Source organism: Bombyx mori, chromosome 20 (assembly GCF_030269925.1).
Source record: "Bombyx mori chromosome 20, ASM3026992v2".
Lineage (NCBI taxonomy): Eukaryota > Metazoa > Arthropoda > Insecta > Lepidoptera > Bombycidae > Bombyx > Bombyx mori.
This window is the reverse complement of record NC_085126.1, coordinates 4,192,758-4,211,220: the sequence shown is the minus strand read 5'-3', so window position 1 is coordinate 4,211,220 and position 18,463 is coordinate 4,192,758. Positions and strand designations below refer to the sequence as shown.

Here is an 18,463-nt window from a genome sequence, read left to right as displayed (position 1 = left end):
CTATCACTGAAACTAGGGATAGGCCGGTTTTGCGTCAAAATTTATTTTGTTCCAAATAAATTGCAATTTAGAAGCACCAATTTTGAAAAATTGTGGGTTAGGCCACTTTTACGCTGATGGCCTCAATTATACACTAAAGTTTGAAGCGTAGACAAAGTGAGTAAGGTAACGTAAAAGTCTCAACACACGACCTATTAAATGTTTGGATTACAAAAAAAAATATGTAATTGATTTATTAATTAAAATTCGTAAAGCTTGTTAATAAGATTCTAAATCACTCAATTTTTTTATTCGGTTAACGGATTTCGGATAACACGAACGACAAACAAAATGGAAAACATTGATTACAGTAAAAGTCTTTGATAGTTTTATTTATAGAAAAATATAATGTTCTAATAGTTAAATGTAGAACTATCATATATTAAGTCGACATAACAAGATTATACAAATTGTAACATGACTTAATCAGCATTCACACCGAGCGAAGTTTCATCAAAAGTCTATTATGTTGTTTGTTTTTAAATAATTACTTTTTTAAAAGGTAGATGAATTCAGAGAAACTACAGAATAATTAAACATTAAACATCATACCAAAGTCTCAATTGTATCGGATAACAATCGTTCTATTTATCAAAATGAAAATATTACTTCCCGACAAAATAAGTAACATGGTAATATCCAACCGGGCTTCTAATAGCATATCTTATTGTTGAACAAAATACAGATACAACTGATATATTGGATTTATGTTCAATAAAAGCATTGTACCATCCACTGAAGTCTTAGAACAGTGATTGAAAATCCTTTTGAAATTTCCCGTTCCTTACAAAACGCTATTGGCAATTGTGAGAAATCAGCTGATAAATATTAGGCACCGGCCACATAGTACTGCCGTGAGGAAAAATAAGCTAGTTATAAATACTTCGTGGCAGAAACGGATGGCGGTTCATCTGTGTTCATAGTATCAAATTTTATTACAGATCAAAAGCACGTAATAGGAGATTTAGAACAGAAAAATCTATTGAGTGTTTTTATCCCTAAAAACATTAGGTATTTTTTTCAAACTTTATTTAATATTTGAGTCTAGTTTATTAGTGGCTCTGTGTGAACGCTTGATAATACTGACATAATAATATACCTATTCCACATGTTAATAGATTTAACATGAAGCATACATATTTAATACTAAAATCGCTTTTTTTTCTTCATTTTAAGTAGACATCAAAATACTGAAAATAACTATTAAATATTTAATTAAACTTAGATTTCAACGTAAATTTCAATTTAATTGTCTGATTTGTTTTTATTTTTTAATTCTCTGACAACAACAAAATTAATTTAAATATTATGAATAATATATACTTGTAATTAGGTACGGCATAAAAAATAAATAAAAAAACACATGAAAACGCTTTAACAAATTAGAGGATAGTTTGAAAAAAAAACAATAATATTACATACCAGATTAAAAAATAAATCCAATCAATATGAGATCAATGACCAATATGAGACCAAAATATCCTATAAATTACAATAAACTTTGTGAAACAAACTTAGTTAAAAAAAATACACAAAAAAGCTTTAGAAGGCAACCCTATTCGAGAAAATAGTGTCTTAAAACAAACTAAAACACTTAAGATCCAAAAAACGGCATTTTCGTTAAAAAAATTGAATTTAATTTTAACATACAACAAGAACAAAAGCGTCATATAAATCACGCGCAGGTGAACAAGACCTTATAAGAATTGGAGAGCACATTAAAATTTATTTTTAGATGGAAGAAATACCACAACTAAACATAAAACGTAGTCCTCACACAAAGTTCAATAAGACTACGTCTACAGAACAACGTCTATCCTACTCGCACGGCTTAATTAACCTGAATAGCGAGCAAGACGAAACGGTCCGTAAATTCAGCTTTTACGGGTCTTGTATGTCCCTCGAGCCGTGAAACAAATGTATCGGATTCCGAAATAATGATGGAAATCTTGCTGGAATGGGATAACAACAACATTTGAGAGCCTATCCGGTTGCCAAGTGAATAGGGACCATCGTGGAATTTATCAATGTCGATTTTGTGGTTTTATGAATCACTCGAAATATCTACAAAACGGCAATATGACCTGTGATGCTCTATGGTGCCGAGTCTTCTACAAAAAGAAGTTCTGAGCAAAAACTCCATCAAAACGCGATAAGAATGCTAAGATGGACGGGGGTGTTACTAGACTCGACAAAGTGCGCAATGAGGACATACGAGAAAGTTCTATGGTCGCTTCAATTACTGAAATAGTCACAGATGGGACGAGGAGGAGATGGGGAGGAACAATGACTACGCCGTTCACCTTGCTGCAAAAGGCCTTTAAGAGGGCGACCCCAGGGCACATGACGGACAAACATGACTCGAACAGTTAAAGAGGCTCAACTTATCAGTGTGATAGCTCAGGATAGAAATTCTTGGCGCAGACAAATCAGGAGAGTCGACCCCGCTAAAGTTTGATAAGGAAAATGAAGTAAAGGGAAATGAATCTCCAAAAATTCAATTTATGCCGAAATTCGTATGATTAGAACTTGTTGTCATTATTTGAATTTTGAAGTCTTGTCTGAATTGCGATTTTTTTTTGATATCACTATTTTTCTATGAGTAACATCAAAACCTGTATAATGATTGGCTTGGATATTATATTTAATAAAAATGCTTTTTGCATAGGATCTCTCAAATTTACCTAATATTTTTTTCATTAAAACACAAACAAATTTGTACGTAATCAAATGTATAAATGTGAGATTTCGAATTCAAAAGTTTGTTATCAGAGCTTGAAGTTAAAAAGGAATACTTCGGGAACTCTTTTAAAAGTTTTCTAAGCATTTGTTGATCGGAAAAGTTATAAAATTACGTAGAACCGAACCACGGGCGGGCAGAAATATAGGAATTTGAAAACCGCTTTTCAAAGTACCAGGATTACATAGTTTTAAAGAAGTTAAATAAATCTCTTACAGAACTCACGCTCTAATATTTAATGGATACCAAATCTAAGAGAATAATTTCCGTAATTCACGTTAACATTATGAACTTGCCAAAACTACTTTAACATCAATCAAATAGCCAACATAAATTTCGTCCACGTGTAATTTCTCTAGGGATCTCTACTTGACACAAAATAACGATAACACAATGTTGATGACGCATTCTAAAAACACAGAATCGAACTATCAAGCGCTAATCGGGTCAAATGCCGCGAAATTTACCAATTTTTTTTTTGGAACGAAGTTCCTTAACGCGCTTTGTGAAAGGGGGCTAGACGGAAAAAATTCTTACGAAAAGTTGTCACGACACTTTTTAGATCCGTCATTCTGACCAATCAACGTGTAGGCGCTTATCGCGTGACATTGCTCGTATCCGATTGGTCCGCGTAATGAGTACAGTTTCTCGAGATAGCGTTTCAACAATAGTAATTTAGTTCATAGTATTGTTTTTTTCTTCTTCATAATGCCGTAATTTATTATTATAACTTAAAAAAAATATACAATTCCTTCACTAATTAATCGAAAGGAACTTCGTTCCATCCGGGTGTCCCTTGACACCTCTGAAGTTTTTTTGAATCTGGAGTTATTAAACACACAACATACATTCAAAAAACTAAATGTAATTTTTTTTTATTAGAATAGAAACAGTCGAAAACGGAGATGTAACAGTTTGTTTACTACAAACTAGGAAGAGTTAGTATTGATATACATATAGGAAGCACAAGAGGAACACGCGCTTAGAGAACGTGTAGATTCTCGCAGGACTTTGATTTCGATATATCGTTGATGCATATTTTCTGTAGCAGTTCCCTTGCGATGCTCAGCGAGATATGAGTGCGAGAGCTGGCTAGTTTTGTTGGTTTGGCTTCCTGCGAAAGACATTACATGTTAGTGGATCGAAACAGCGTTTTCTGTCTTGTGTTTTTTTTTATTGCTTAGTTTGGTGGACGAGCTTACAGTCCAGTTGCAACGGCTGCCCCACCCTTCAAACCGAAACGCATTACTGCTTCACGGCAGAAATAGGCAAGGTGGTGGTACCTACCCGTGCGGACTCACAAGAGGTCCTACCATTAATAATTACGCAAAATATAATTTTGCGGGTTTGATTTTTATTACACTATGTTGTTCCTTCACCGTGGAAGTCAATCGTGAACATTTGTTAAGTACGTGTTTCATTAGAAAAATTGGTACCCGCCTGCGGGATTCGAACACCGGTGCATCGCAAGATACGAATGCACCGGACGTCTTATCCTTTAGGCCACGACGACGACTTATTGTATGTTTAATTAGCCCTTTATCGGAAACCGTCGTGGCTTAATGGCAAGCCGGTCAGTGTACTTGTATCGACCTAGGTAGCAATTTTTGTTGGTCGTGTAATAAAATAAATTTAATAAATTTCTGTAATCACAACACAATTGAGATAATAGGCCGTAAGTCTGATGGGTGACGGCATTTATGTCATGATGTCTATGGTCTCAGGTAACCACTGAAATCAGGCTGGTCGTGCACTTGTTAACCACCCACGACATATGTAAATAACAATTGCACGACATGCCACAAAAGAGACTTTTTTGTCGTCGATAGCGATTCCAGAAAACAAACAGAATTACGTAAACGTAAGTGGTTTGTGGCTTCAAGTATTTTATATTTCAAATAAATAAATAAATATTTACGAACAATCACGCCACGTAACTGGTCCCGTGATAAGTTCGTAAAGAACTTGTGTTACAGGTACCAGATAACGGATATAAATGTAAGATTTTTATTATACACATACATATATTTAATATACATCCATAACCCTGGAAAAGACTCCATTTCTCCATACAGAGGAGGGCCGTTCGGATTGTCGATAATCCCATTCTCTCGGATCGTTTGGAGCCTCTGGGTCTGCGGAGGGACTTCGGTTCCCTCTGTATTTTGTACCGTATGTTCCATGGGGAGTGCTCTGAGGAATTGTTCGAGATGATACCAGCATCTCGTTTTTACCATCGCACCGCCCGCCACCGGAGTAGAGTTCATCCATACTACCTGGAGCCACTGCGGTCATCCACAGTGCGTTTCCAGAGATCTTTTTTGCCACGTACCATCCGGCTATGGAATGAGCTCCCCTCCACGGTGTTTCCCGAGCGCTATGACATGTCCTTCTTCAAACGAGGCTTATGGAGAGTATTAAGCGTTAAGCAGCGGCTTGGCTCTGCCCCTGGCATTGCTGAAGTCCATGGGCGACGGTAACCACTCACCATCAGGTGGGCCGTATGCCCGTCTGCCTACAAAGGCAATAAAAAAAAAAGACATTTATATTTATCATACAAAAATCTCCCCTTGGCGGGATTCGAACCCGCGACCCCCTTGTGTAGTGACCATGTCACTTACCACTACACCAGTACGGCCGTTTATGGAAATGGAGCTTGTAAATATTAGCTTATATTCATTAACATCGTTTCTTATTTTTACTTTAAAAATCCATGTTCCCCCAAGCGGAACTGAGGCAAAAAATTATCAATACATTTTCTACAATAATTAAGACAAAGTTAGTAAGTGCAATAATAGGCTGTCATTTTTTTTCAAAGAATGTTAAAACAAAGAACAATCTCCGATTTATTTTGATGTAAAATATTTAACGCTTCTGTCCACTAAGTCAAAACGACGTGGATTTGTTTATTTATCTTGTCTGTGATCTCGATTTTTTCCGAAAAGAACTCAAACAATAAAATTCACCAGTACATCTATATATTAATACGTGAAGCAAAAACTTTGTATCCCTTTTTACGAAAATTGCGCGGACGGAGGTGTATGAAATTTCCCACGCTTATAGAGAATATAGAGGAGGAGTGCAGAATGCAAAAATAATTTAAAATATGTTTAAAAAATACATTAAACTAATAAAAGAAACTTTACACACACTACCATGTATTTGAAAGACACACGCATACATATATGTATATACTCTTTGGTTTATTGTTAAATTTTGTGGTCAAATTGAGAATAGATTAATATTGTTTGTCATTAATATAATTTGTCAATAGCCTTGGCGAAATCTGTAATTATAGAATAATAGTCTTTAACAATAGAGCCATAATAATATTCAAATTAATTATGGTCGAATTTCGACTACTGAGGGATCACTAGTATAGATAAATACATGTCAAATTTAGATCGCTTCGGAGTGTACATTGCATGATTTAAAGATACAAACCCTTAAGGCGACTCCCTTACCAGTTATTATATGTCTAGCTAGGTCGTACCAAGAATTAAGAGGTAGCACTCAAATCTGTGAAGGATAGAGCTTGGCATAGAGTAGTTAAAAGTAAATAAATACTATTATGTTCCAAGCTTTTCGGCGGCATTCATGTTGTGATGCCCATGATTCCGGTAACCGAATTAAAGAAATAGAAAGTGGCAGAAATGTACATAATAATATATGAAACGTAATAATTATATTGAAGAAATAGAAAGTGCCAGAAATGTACATATATGAAATGTAATAATTATAATTCCGATTTTTTGTTACGTAGCAACCGAAACCTGATTGTCCTGGTGGTAATCAACGCTTATAATTACGAGGAATGAGGAAAAACATGAAAAGAATCCAATAAATAAAGGGTCTGCTTCCTGCTATAGCTTATTAACGTTATTTTTGGCATAGTCTTTTTTATTCAAAATTAAGCATTAGGAATAATTATAAAAAGAGTTTGTTCATTTATTGAAAAATTTTGTGGAATTTTTTTTTACCGGTGGTAGGACCTCTTGTGTCCGCACGGGTAGGTAACACCATCCTGCCTATTTCTGCCGTGAAGCAGTAATGCGTTTCGATTTGAAGGGTGGGGCAGCCGTTGTAACTATACTTGAGACATTAGAACTTATATCTCAAGGTGGGTGGCGCATTTACGTTGTAGATGTCTATGGGTTCCAGTAACCAATTAACACCAGGTGGGCTGTGAGCTCGTCCACCCATCTAAGTAATAATTTTGTTTTATTCGATTATTAACTGCTTACTGACGGGTTAGACTTGGGGTTTTCTGGAAACAAACATTAGTTATATCTTTTATTCTTTCTAAGATATAATTTTCTAGGGGGTCCTAGTGAGAGCTGACTACAGAGCCGCAGCGATCCTTGCGACGGCGGCGGTCTCCACCGTCGTTAGTCGCATTCGGAGATTAGGTCTTGAGGTGGCCCTCCGCAAGTCCGAAGCGGTGTGCTTTCACCCAGTCCGGAGGGGACCTCCTCCGGGAGCGAATCTCATAGTCGGCGGAGTATCGATCGCTGTCCAGCCGAAGCTCAAATATTTGGGCCTTGTGCTGGACAGTCGATGGCGCTTCGACCACCACTTTGGTGAGTTAGTCCCGAAGCTGCTGGGGATGGCGGGCGCACTAGCCCGTCTTCTCCCCAACGTCGGTGGTTGCAGCGCCGGCGTCCGGCGTCTGTACCTCGGGGTCGTGCGCAGTATGGCTTTGTACGGCGCTCCCGTGTGGTCGCCCGCACTCTCTGCGCGCAATGCAGCTTTGCTGCTACGAGCGCAGCGGGTGCTCGCGGTGAGAGTCATCAGGGGGTACCGTACGATCTCCCGGGAGGTCGCCTGCGCCCTCGCCGGTTCCCTTCCTTGGGATCTCGAGGCTGAGGTAGCAGCTGCGGTATACCGGCGTAGAACACAGTCCCTGAGTCGGGGACGGACGCCCGGCCCGTCGGCTGTCGGTCGGTGGAGGCGTGCTGCGCGTCATCTGGCGTACGCCAAGTGGAGGGAGCGGTTGTTGGAGGAGCTTGGCCAAACTTCAGTCACTCGCCGACGCTTCACTCGGCTTCACAGCGAAGAAGGCGGAGTGGGCGGCACGGGCGCGAAGCTCCCGTTCATCTCCCGTAGGGGCTGTCGGGTGCCGGGTGCGGGGGTGCCCGGTACTTGGCTGTTGGTCCGGTGGTGAGGCGGCGCAAGGTGGCTCCTGTGCACCGCTCACGGTGTGTCTCCGAGACGACGTCCTGCGGGATTTTCCCGGGGATGGAGTGCCGTCCTATTAACAGGATGGGTACCGGCGACGGCGAGCCTTCGGCGCGCACTGTGCGGTACCGTGGGTTTCGTGGAGTCGGAGTGGTGGGGCTCGATGGGGTTTAGTCGGTAGTCGTTCTGCGGGGCAAGTGCTTCGCGCGCCTTTTTCAAGGCGTAGTCTCCTGTGAGAAATTGGGGGAGGTGAAGGACCTCGGCTCTTCTCTTCTCCCCTTCTTCCTCTCAGGAGGCGCCGGAGTCCGACATAACCCGGTCCGTTACCCCCCTCGACCGGGCATCCGTAAATGGATTCCCCAGCGTTAAAAAAAAAAAAAAAAGGGGTGTCCTAGTGACTTACGTCGCCTTTCGAAGTTTAAAAGTTTTATGTCGTGGTAGCAGCTCTCAGTATTAAGGAGAACAAAACAACTAGCCGAAGAGACCATATTGTCCTGTACAAATTTTACAAAAATTGTTTGTACGTGTTTTGAGAAATTTTCAAATTTCTTTGGAGCGGCTTAAAGTTATTTCGTTTACAAATACACTAGTTATACTCCTTTCGGTGCGTTTGGGAAAATAAGAGACAGTGAAGTTGCGATCTCGATGCGAAACATAATTTATATAATAATTATTTAGATTGTGTATGAAGATTTGCGGTGAGTATAGTCAAATGAAGCTTTTACCCACTTTAGCCTTTATTTATTTATATAGAATAATGTTAGCAAAAGTCGTGAAATCAATTCAACATTTGAGTACTGAGTTTTTGCTATTGTTATAGATTTTTTCGTAAAAATGGATTGGTTTGAAAATTATTCAGAAACTTGATTCGAAGCTGGATTAATATGAAAATTATTCGGATGTCAATAGAGAGGAATGTTTTGAAATCGAAAAACATTTCTAAATCACAGTTTGTTTCTTGAAATATATGATACGGTTTTTCAATTGGAATCATACAAAATAACGATATATCATTTCACGTGTGAACTACGAATGAGTGAACATTTGTTTTTGTATGAAAAACGAATGTTCCTATTGTAATATTTCTAGCCTGTTTGTTAATAAAACGGCTATTAATTATGTCTCCGAATTTAGCTTATTACATTTTGACGATACTATCAGAATTCGAGTTTTTATTTTTATTGCTTAGATAGGTGGACGAGCTCACGGCCCACCTGGTGTTAAGTGGTTACTGGAGCCCATAGACATTTACGACGTAAATGCGCCACCTACCCTGAGATATAAGTTCTAAGGAATCAGTATGGTTACGACTGCCCCACCCTTCAATCCGAAATGCATTACTGCTTCACGGCAGAAATAGGCGGGGTGGTGGTACCTACCCGCGCGGACCCACAAGTAATCCTACCACCAGTATGTGGTCGCTTTGTGATTTTTTCAAATCTCCTTGCAGCGTTTTAAAGTTATTTCCTTTACTAATACTACTTCTTTTACTAATAAAACTATTTGTCTTAAAGTGTCGCAGTTTCAGGGCCCTGGCTGTACGCGTGAGTGAAAGGGACGCCAGACTGACTGTCGCTGTAACGCGTTACGTAACGAAGCGATTTACCCTCCGATAACAAGTTATCACTCCAAAAACTTACAAGTACTTGCCTGATACGATCGTGATATATCGGTGTTTAGCTCACTAAAAGAAAAAAATATTTATAATCAATTACGACCTAAGATTAAACGAACATACCTTGGTAGTTGAAGTTTTCTTGGCTTGCTTCTTGTCTCTTGTTTCTTTCAAACGTATCTGCTTCAGTATACCGACGAGCAGTTCGTCAACATTGTGCTGGATTCCGGAGGATGTCTCGATGAACTTACAGTCTCTGGACGTTGCGAGTGCTTTGCCTTCTGATGGGCGAATATTCGAATGAGTATAAGCTAAATAAAAAAAAAACTAACAAAATACGCTTTTATAGAAAAACCAATTAAAAAAATTGAATTTTTTTTTTGTAATAAATTTGAATTAAAAATAGTGTAACAAGAAATGATTTTGTTGTAAAAAAGCGTGGGGCGTGCTTTACAGGATATTATCAAAATAACCCTTCTACTCATATCTGTTCATTTTTTAGTTGAATTTAATTTTTTTCAATATATTTGTTTATAATATAGAATTGTCATCGGTCCTTAATAAGTATTCCAAATTTCGAGTTAATCCGATGTTTTGAAGGGGGTCAAAATCATGTTCAAAGATTCCGTTACAAACATACATATGTCTGAAGCTAATAAAAGCGTATTAAAAAACTGTGTGATCGATTGACCTTATGCGTCCTAACTGATCATTTTACGCCTGAGATTTGAGAACGAGTCATTTATTGCGATAACAACTACCAAACACATTGGTCGGGTAATTTTTTTTATTGCCCTTTTAGGCAGACGAGCATACGGCCCACCGGTCATTGTGTATCTATGGCATAAAAAATACTCCATATAACAGAAGTGTTTAAAAGATGATGGAGAAACGAGATGGAAAAAGTTCATTGACCGGCACGCAAAGATCGGGCCTTCTAGAAAACATGACCTAGTCATTATGACAGCCCCGAAGAAAAAAATAATAAATCCGAAAACAGACTTTAATTTTTATTTTAAGGCAATTGTCAATTGTTAGACACACTGTTCCGATATGCTCTTAATAAAACAATTTTATTTTGAAGAACTTTTCAATTTTATTTTTAAAATATCAGTTATACTTTTTTTTAATTCGTCATAGCTTTTTCTTCTTCATTGTTGTAAACATCGACTGCATCAAACATTCAATTTACAAATTATTCATGTTTCATTTTAAAATGTTTCCATGGAATGGAATTAAATGAAGTTGATCTCTCTGAAGTGGTAATAAATTGCATTGAAATAAAATGAGATGGGTTGAGATAAAATAAGGTCCCAGTAAAATAACGCGATATTACTGCGACTTTCAGAGGACTTTTTTGAAAGAACCCGAGAAGCATTTTCTAGTGACGTTACTTAATTTTCACTAACCATTATTAAAATCATCATTAAGCTACAATTTACACGTCTAAGCTTAAAGAACCAATAAATTAATAAAAAAAAAAGAAATTAATACAACTTATTTCCTTGCGTACCCGCCAAATAGTCCTTATAATCATTTTTTAATAAATGATAAAGGAATTACAATTGAAACATCCTTTCACGTCAAATTTGACTTTTGTTAAAACCTAAACACTAACTTTATACCTCCTAAATTTTCAAGAACATTTTTCCATTGACATACAAACAAAGAATAGAAGTCGATAAATTACTTGGATAAGTACTCCTTAAACAGCTTAAAAATTCGACTTTACATGACATAGCGTCAATGTTCTATTATTAAAAATACAAAATTCATTTCCCAGTCTATTGAAAGCGCCTGCTGTCAACGTTTTTGTAAAAAGGTTACTCCGAAATAACTTGCCCTGGGAACATTTACAAGCCAGGCAAAGTTCAGGGCAGTATGATTAAGGCACCCTCTGCGTTACTCTAGGGAAAACATCGTTCGATCTCGACCCAGTGCGTTTGGCGCGATCGAAAATATTTATTCTTATTTTTTTTTTTTTTTATTGCCTAGATGTGTGGACGAGCTCACAGCCCGCCTGGTGTTAAGTGGTTACTGGAACCCATAGACATCTACAACGTAAATGCGCCACACACCTTGAGATATAAGTTCTAAAGTCTCAAGTATAGTTACAACGGCTGCCCCACCCTTCAAACCGAAACGCATTACTGCTTCACGGCAGAAATAGGCGGGGCGGTGGTACCTACCCGTGCGGACTCACAAGAAGTCCTACCACCAGTAAGCTTAGAACGTACATTTTTTTCCATAAGACATTCCCATTTCAAAATTCGTCAAAGGGGCGTACCGCACAGCCGTGAGTGAATTTTGTGAACACGTGTTTCGTTTTCCGAATGACGAGTAATGACTTAAGAAAATATTCAAATACATAAATTATAGTGAGCGGCACCTACGTGCTCATAAGCCTAACGTTTCCGGCCCGAAAGAGCCTTCTGTATTGTGAATAGAGTTCATTTCAGAACGTACATTATCATTTATTTTTAGTACTTCGTTACCGCGGCCATTGTAAATATGATGATATTTAAATTATTCAGGCGTTCCATATTCAACGGCCCTAAGCTAAGGTTTTCTCTTACTTAAATATCTGAAACAAAACCCATATCTAGATCCCGAATATTCTATCTCTATTCTATTTGCCTATTTCCGCCGAGAAGCAGTAATGCGTTTCGGTTTGAAGGGTGGGGCAGCCGTTGTAACTATACTTGAGACCTTAGAACTTATACCTCAAGGCGGGTGGCACATTTACGTTGTGGATGTTTATGGGCTCCAGTAACCACTTCACACCAGGTGGGCTGTGAGCTCCTCCACCCATCTAAGAACAAAGAAAAAAAAAAAAAAGAATAATCGAACGCGAGCAACGATATGCTGTGCCCCGGAAATTGTGCCCATGAACAACAATGGCCATTACTATAGGGTGAAACGTTGGATCTCCCAACTTCGAATTTTGTGCATTCGAAGTACTGTAAAAAAATATGTGAGGTGTCGTGGGACACCGGATAGGAACGAAGTTCCTTATTATAAAAAATTTAAATAAATTTTAACTTCTATTCGAATAAAGAAAATACAACTGGAGCTTTCGCAACAACCCACGGTCACTCGGTAACGTGCGAACTTATTGTGATACACTTCATTCACGGTTGTTTGCATAAGAGTTAGTGTATTGCCCAAACGAACGCTCTGAGATCGTGGTCAATGAATGATAAAAAATGTGTCATTTATTGTACGTTATTACAAAGTTAAGTCGTACACTGTGCACCTTACTAATTTGTACGTTATTATTTTTTTTTATTTTTTTTTTATTGCTTAGGTGTGAGGACGAGCTCACAGCCCACCTGGTGTTAAGTGGTTACTGGAGTCCATAGACATCTACAACGTAAATGCGCCACACACCTTGAGATATAGTTCTAAGGTCTCAGTATAGTCACAACGGCTGCACCACCCTTCAAACCGAAACGCATTACTGCTTCACGGCAGAAATAGGCGGGGCGGTGGTACCTACCCGTGCGGACTCACAAGAGGTCCTACCACCAGTAATTACGCAAATTATAATTTTGCGGGTTTCATTTTTATTACACGATGTTATTCCTTCACCGTGGAAGTCAATCGTAAACATTTGTTGAGTACGTATTTCATTAGAAAAATTGGTACCCGCCAGCGGGATTCGAACACCAGTGCATCGCTTCAACACGAATGCACCGGACGTCTTATCCGTTAGGCCACGACGAGTAATGTACACAGTGTACGACAAAGTTTAGTCCTACACTGTGTACATTACTAACAAAAATCTTACGTTATGGACGTTTTTTCTCGGTTAGGGTACCACTCCGCATCGTCCCATAAGGAATTTCGTTCCAATAATCATACTGTACATAAACATATTTATTTCGTTTTATTTCTACGACTCCTGAAAACCAATGAATTTACATAAACAAACTTCTTACTCACCATTAGTCGAGACTTGTCTGGCCCTCGCCAAGTCCGCCTTGTTCCCGACCAGCACAACAGTTCTGTCGACCGTGAATTGTTCTCTGCACAGGTAAGCTAACAGATCCGAGGCCCTTTGCAGCGAGCTCTTGGCGACCACAGAGTAAACAACCACGCACGCATGTGGCTCATACGTCGACAAACAGTTCTCGATCTAAAGACAAAATTACAAAGAGCGCATGTGAAATAGCATTCCTGTTTGTTGTATGTTTGAGTTTTTTAAACTACGCATTCGCTGGTAGCCTAGGAGGCTATTCCAGCTATGCCCAGATAGGTAGGTTTTTTTATTTATTGCTTACATGGGTGGACGAGCTCACAGCCAACCTGGTGTTAAGTGGTTACTGGAGCCCATAAACATAACGTAGATACCGTCACCCACCTTTAGATATGTTCTATGTATAGTTACAACGGCTGCCCCGCCATTCAAACCGAAACGCATTACTGCTTCACGGCAGAAATAGGCAGGGCGGTGGTACCTACCCGTGCGGACTCACAAGAGGTCCTACCACCAGTAATTACGCAAATTATAATTTTGCGGGTACACGATGTTATTTCTTCACCGTAGAAATCAATCGTGAACATTTGTTGAGTACGTATTTCATTAGAAAAATTGGTACCCGCCTGAGATTCGAACACCGGTGCATCGCTCAACACGAATGCACCTTATCTCGTCTTATCTGTTAGGCCACGATGACTTCAAAATTCTAACCTCGCGTTTTAAACCCGTTAACTCTTCGTAAATACACTTACGGACATCTCAGTGCTGGGATGATCGATGAAGATGAGCTCTGATTCTTCTCCGTCGAGCAACACCGAGACAGACTTCTCACCGAATTCGTCGTCTACAACAAAACTTCAGTTAAAAAAAAAACATAAATTAAAAGCTTCAATATGAAACGTGATGGTGCGTGATTTGACATGACACGTGACTTATTTGTTAGCGGGAGTACATCACAATTATCAACTGATTACATGATATTAAGGTTGTGTGATCAAAATACAATGATTTGACATTTTAAAATAGGTATGTGATTTGTAGGTAAGGTGTTTTCAAATCGGTCGTAGAATATATGATGGGTTTGTAGTTAGTATGAAGTGGGTATCACCTATTTCTGCCGCCAACCAATCCACTCTGAAGATAGGAAATCAGTATAACAGTGCTCCTGAAAACCTCACTTATTCGATTGCCGTATTCGATAAATACAATCTAATGATTTTTTCTGATTCGGAAATCTACCTGATTCCTACTCTAGTGAGTGTAATGAGGGTCATTGCACTCAGTTATTTTTTTAAACTAATACATACATAAGTCACAGATATCGAGGTAATGTTTTCCTCATCAAATCAAATCAAATCAAAAAAAAAAATTCAACATAAATGAAAGTACATACTTGTTGAGCGTCAAAAGAACTACCGCCAATTCACAAGAACTAGCCTCCGTCCTGAGAAGAATTGGCAAGAAACTCAGCGGGCATGTTTTTTTTGTTTTTGAAATATTATATTATTTTTTAATATTAGGTTGTTTTTAAATATTAATTTTTACATGAGTATAATAACATAACAATTATTACAATATTGAAATGCCCGGAGCGAGCAACTCATTCCCACTTTGTGCAATCTTCTACTAGTCAGTATACCCGTAGCTGATATATTCGAGACGTCAGGATTAAAAAAAAAGAAAATATTTGAGAAAAAACCAAAAAAAAAGCCCACTGAGTTTGTTTCGCCGGTTCTTCTCAGGATTGTGGCTTTTTTGGAACCGGTGGTAGAGTTAACATTGTTATTTGTATTTTGACATTCAACAAGTGTGTCATACTGACATCTAAGTTGAAATAAATGATTTTGAATTTGAATTTGAAACTGAATTTGAGAATGGGTACGAATCACTTTTACCAAAAACCACGAGTGCGTTATATGTTCACGGGTACTCAGCTACTAGCTGTAATCGCGAATAATACCTGTTCCGTCGTAAGCTAGTAAGAGGTATTTGAACACGCATGTGATCCTTTTAAAGACAGCTTAATGATATGAAGTGAGTCTAACTCACAATCCCTCATTTACGGGCCTTAAATATTTTTGTATGTTATCAAGAAAACAGGGCAGTGGTATAAAATCGTAAAACTTTATATTACAGTACTCAGATTTGATAGATATAGAGCACATAAGAAAGACACTCTATTGAATGATCCTCCACACATTTTCTATATTATATAATAATAATAATAATAATAAATAATAAATATTTACTAACAATCACGCCACGTTAACTGGTCCCGTGATAAGTTCGTAAAGAACTTGTGTTACAGGTACCAGATAACGGAAATAAATGTAAGATTTTTATTATACACATACATATATTTAATATACATCCATAACCCTGGAAAAGACATTTATATTTATCATACAAATATCTTCCCTTGGCGGGATTCGAACCCGCGTCCCCCTTGTGTAGTGACCATGTCACTTACCACTACACCAGACGGCCGTTAATTAATTATATTATAATATTATATTGTCGTTGTTTTACGAATGCTAAAAGATATACTGCTTTTGTATAAGTCGTGAGCTCACCCACAAAAATTAAGCCACAATCGCCTCTGGAGGCTAATAGCAGATAGATAGGCCATAAAACAAGCGCGTTATAGCCCCGTGTCCTGAATTTTAATTTCATTATTTTTTTTGTTTTTTTTATTGCTTATTGCTTAGTTGGGTGGAAGAGCTCACAGCCCACCTGGTGTTAAGTGGTTACTGGAGCCCATAGACATCTACAACGTAAATGCGCCACCCACCTCGAGATATAAGTTCTAAGGTCTCAAGTATATTAACAGCGGCTGCCCTACCCTTCAAACCGAAACGCATTACTGCTTCACGGCAGAAATGGGCAGGGTGGTCCGTTCGACTGAGTTTTGAAAAATCTTTCCTGGCAATTATGAAATATAAGAGCTGTCTGTCTCTATTTCATGCGAAATTTCCCAAAACTTTTAACATTTGCATAATATTGTAATTATTAATTAGCCTACCGCTTGAATTAAACTGTGATAACGCTCTTAAAATTTATCTATACACAACGGAAAACAGCAATGAAAACGAATTTATGTACGTATATTTCAGACAATAATGAATAAGAGGCTTTACGAATATATGGTTGTAATTATAGTAAATATTATTATTATAACAACTGGAGCTCCTTTTATCATGGTAATATAATATACATTTAAGCAATAAAAATAGTTTCTTCAACCACTAATAAAGACGCAAACATAGGCCTGTAAGCGAAACGCAATAATGCCTCAGCACATACAGGCAAAGTGGTGGTACCCACTTATGCGGCCTCGCAAGACGTCCTTTTTTAAGCTATTGTATAGCTTTTATCGCGGCGACCGAATCAAGAAATTCCGTAACGAAAATAAAACGTAACACCCCCCACTCCGCCTACGATGTAGCTCGCACTCACACGTTGCGTTTGTGTAGTGATTGTGAATAAGCGCGCGGCGTGACGTCGCACTACATGCGCATCATGAAAAGTCTGCCCATCTCTCTCTCGCGCAGTCTAGCTTATGAGTGTGAAGGGGACAGTTAATGTTTTGCTTTAGTTAACGTTTATAAATACAGCATGGTCTTATTTTGTTATGGTTTGAATATTAAATTATTATTGTCCAATTATAATTGCATGAGTTGATAAAAATGCTATGTAATAGCTTTACCGCGGCAGTCCCCAAGTGCCACGCGTGTTTTTTTTTTTCTTTTACCCGCCCCACTTAACTAACTACCGACTCCCCCCAACCCCATCGATCCCCACCCCTCCGACTCCGCGAAACCTATAAAATAAAATAACCTATAAACCTATATAGCCTATAACCGGACGTCCTATCACCAATAAAAAATATTCCGTGTAAAACGAATAAGCAAATGAAATTTATATAATAGTACACTAAAAACGGGCACTAAAATTACGAAACAATAGGTACATCGTATAGATTGTCGGTGTCCCTGATCCATTTAACGATGATAATGATTGATAGAATAAAAAATCGAAAGGTATCGTCGGAAATACACAAAATGAATATCGATGAATAACAATTACTACGTGGAAAACACGCTCTGATTTATAGTTTAAATGACGTAGAGTGATTGATCATGATATAATATAGAAGCGTTTCAATGAAATGTTAAAGTATTCCGCGCTTGTGTACACCTTTTTTTTTCCACAGGAGAAAATCGCCGGATCCCGACCCGCACGGCAGGTGGGGTATGTGGGAGTCGAACCTCACTAAAAACTCCTGCCGCTCACAGCCGGCGCCCTACCCCGGACCGGGCGGGAACCCAGTCGGAGCTATTGAGACGGCGGGACAGGGTTTACGCAGAGCACATTACATCCATCCCGCCGTCCCCCAGACGCCGGACCGGCGGCCGCCAGCAACATGACCGCCGGTTCCCTCGGTCGACGGGCCAAGAGCCCGATTGATAGTGCCGCGCTACACCTTCCCCCGAAGCGGTTGGGGGAACGGCTTGTGTACACTAGACATTTTTTGTATATGCCCTGCTCTAATTCTTTTAAAGGTGGGCCTTTGGCCTTGGGCCTTTGACCATGGGCCTTTAAAAGTGGCCTAAGAGCTAAAACTGCTGGTATACTCGTTTAAAATCATGCGATTTTGTCGGAGTTTGAACCATGCAAGCCCGTATATTTTAATCAAGGAACATAGTAGTGAATACGAACGGATGAACTGAGGACGCCTTGCTTCAATAAAACACGAGCTTACGAACATCTATCACGATGAAGCAATAACATCGTGTATTCAAAAGGAAAAAAAAATCCACTGTTTCTAGTTTTAGGGCGGATTTATATCACCATCTTGACCAGTAGTTCAACTCACGCTTATCTAGTGCCGAGTGCATAGCAGTGCCCA

General features: G+C 38.7%; 1 protein-coding gene across 1 annotated transcript in view; it reads right to left on the bottom strand.

The window, feature by feature from the left end:
* Nucleotides 1-3,638: 3,638 nt before the first annotated feature.
* Nucleotides 3,639-18,463, bottom strand: part of LOC101744636 (uncharacterized) — a 100,484-nt gene continuing 85,659 nt past the window's right edge. Inside the window, exons 6-9 of the mRNA XM_012695088.4 lie at nt 14,307-14,398; nt 13,518-13,710; nt 9,696-9,853; nt 3,639-3,893 (exon numbers count right to left, since the gene is read on the bottom strand). Of these exons, the coding sequence (XP_012550542.2) occupies nt 3,762-3,893; nt 9,696-9,853; nt 13,518-13,710; nt 14,307-14,398 (575 nt within the window). The 3' untranslated portion in view covers nt 3,639-3,761. The remainder of the gene's footprint in view (nt 3,894-9,695; nt 9,854-13,517; nt 13,711-14,306; nt 14,399-18,463) is intronic.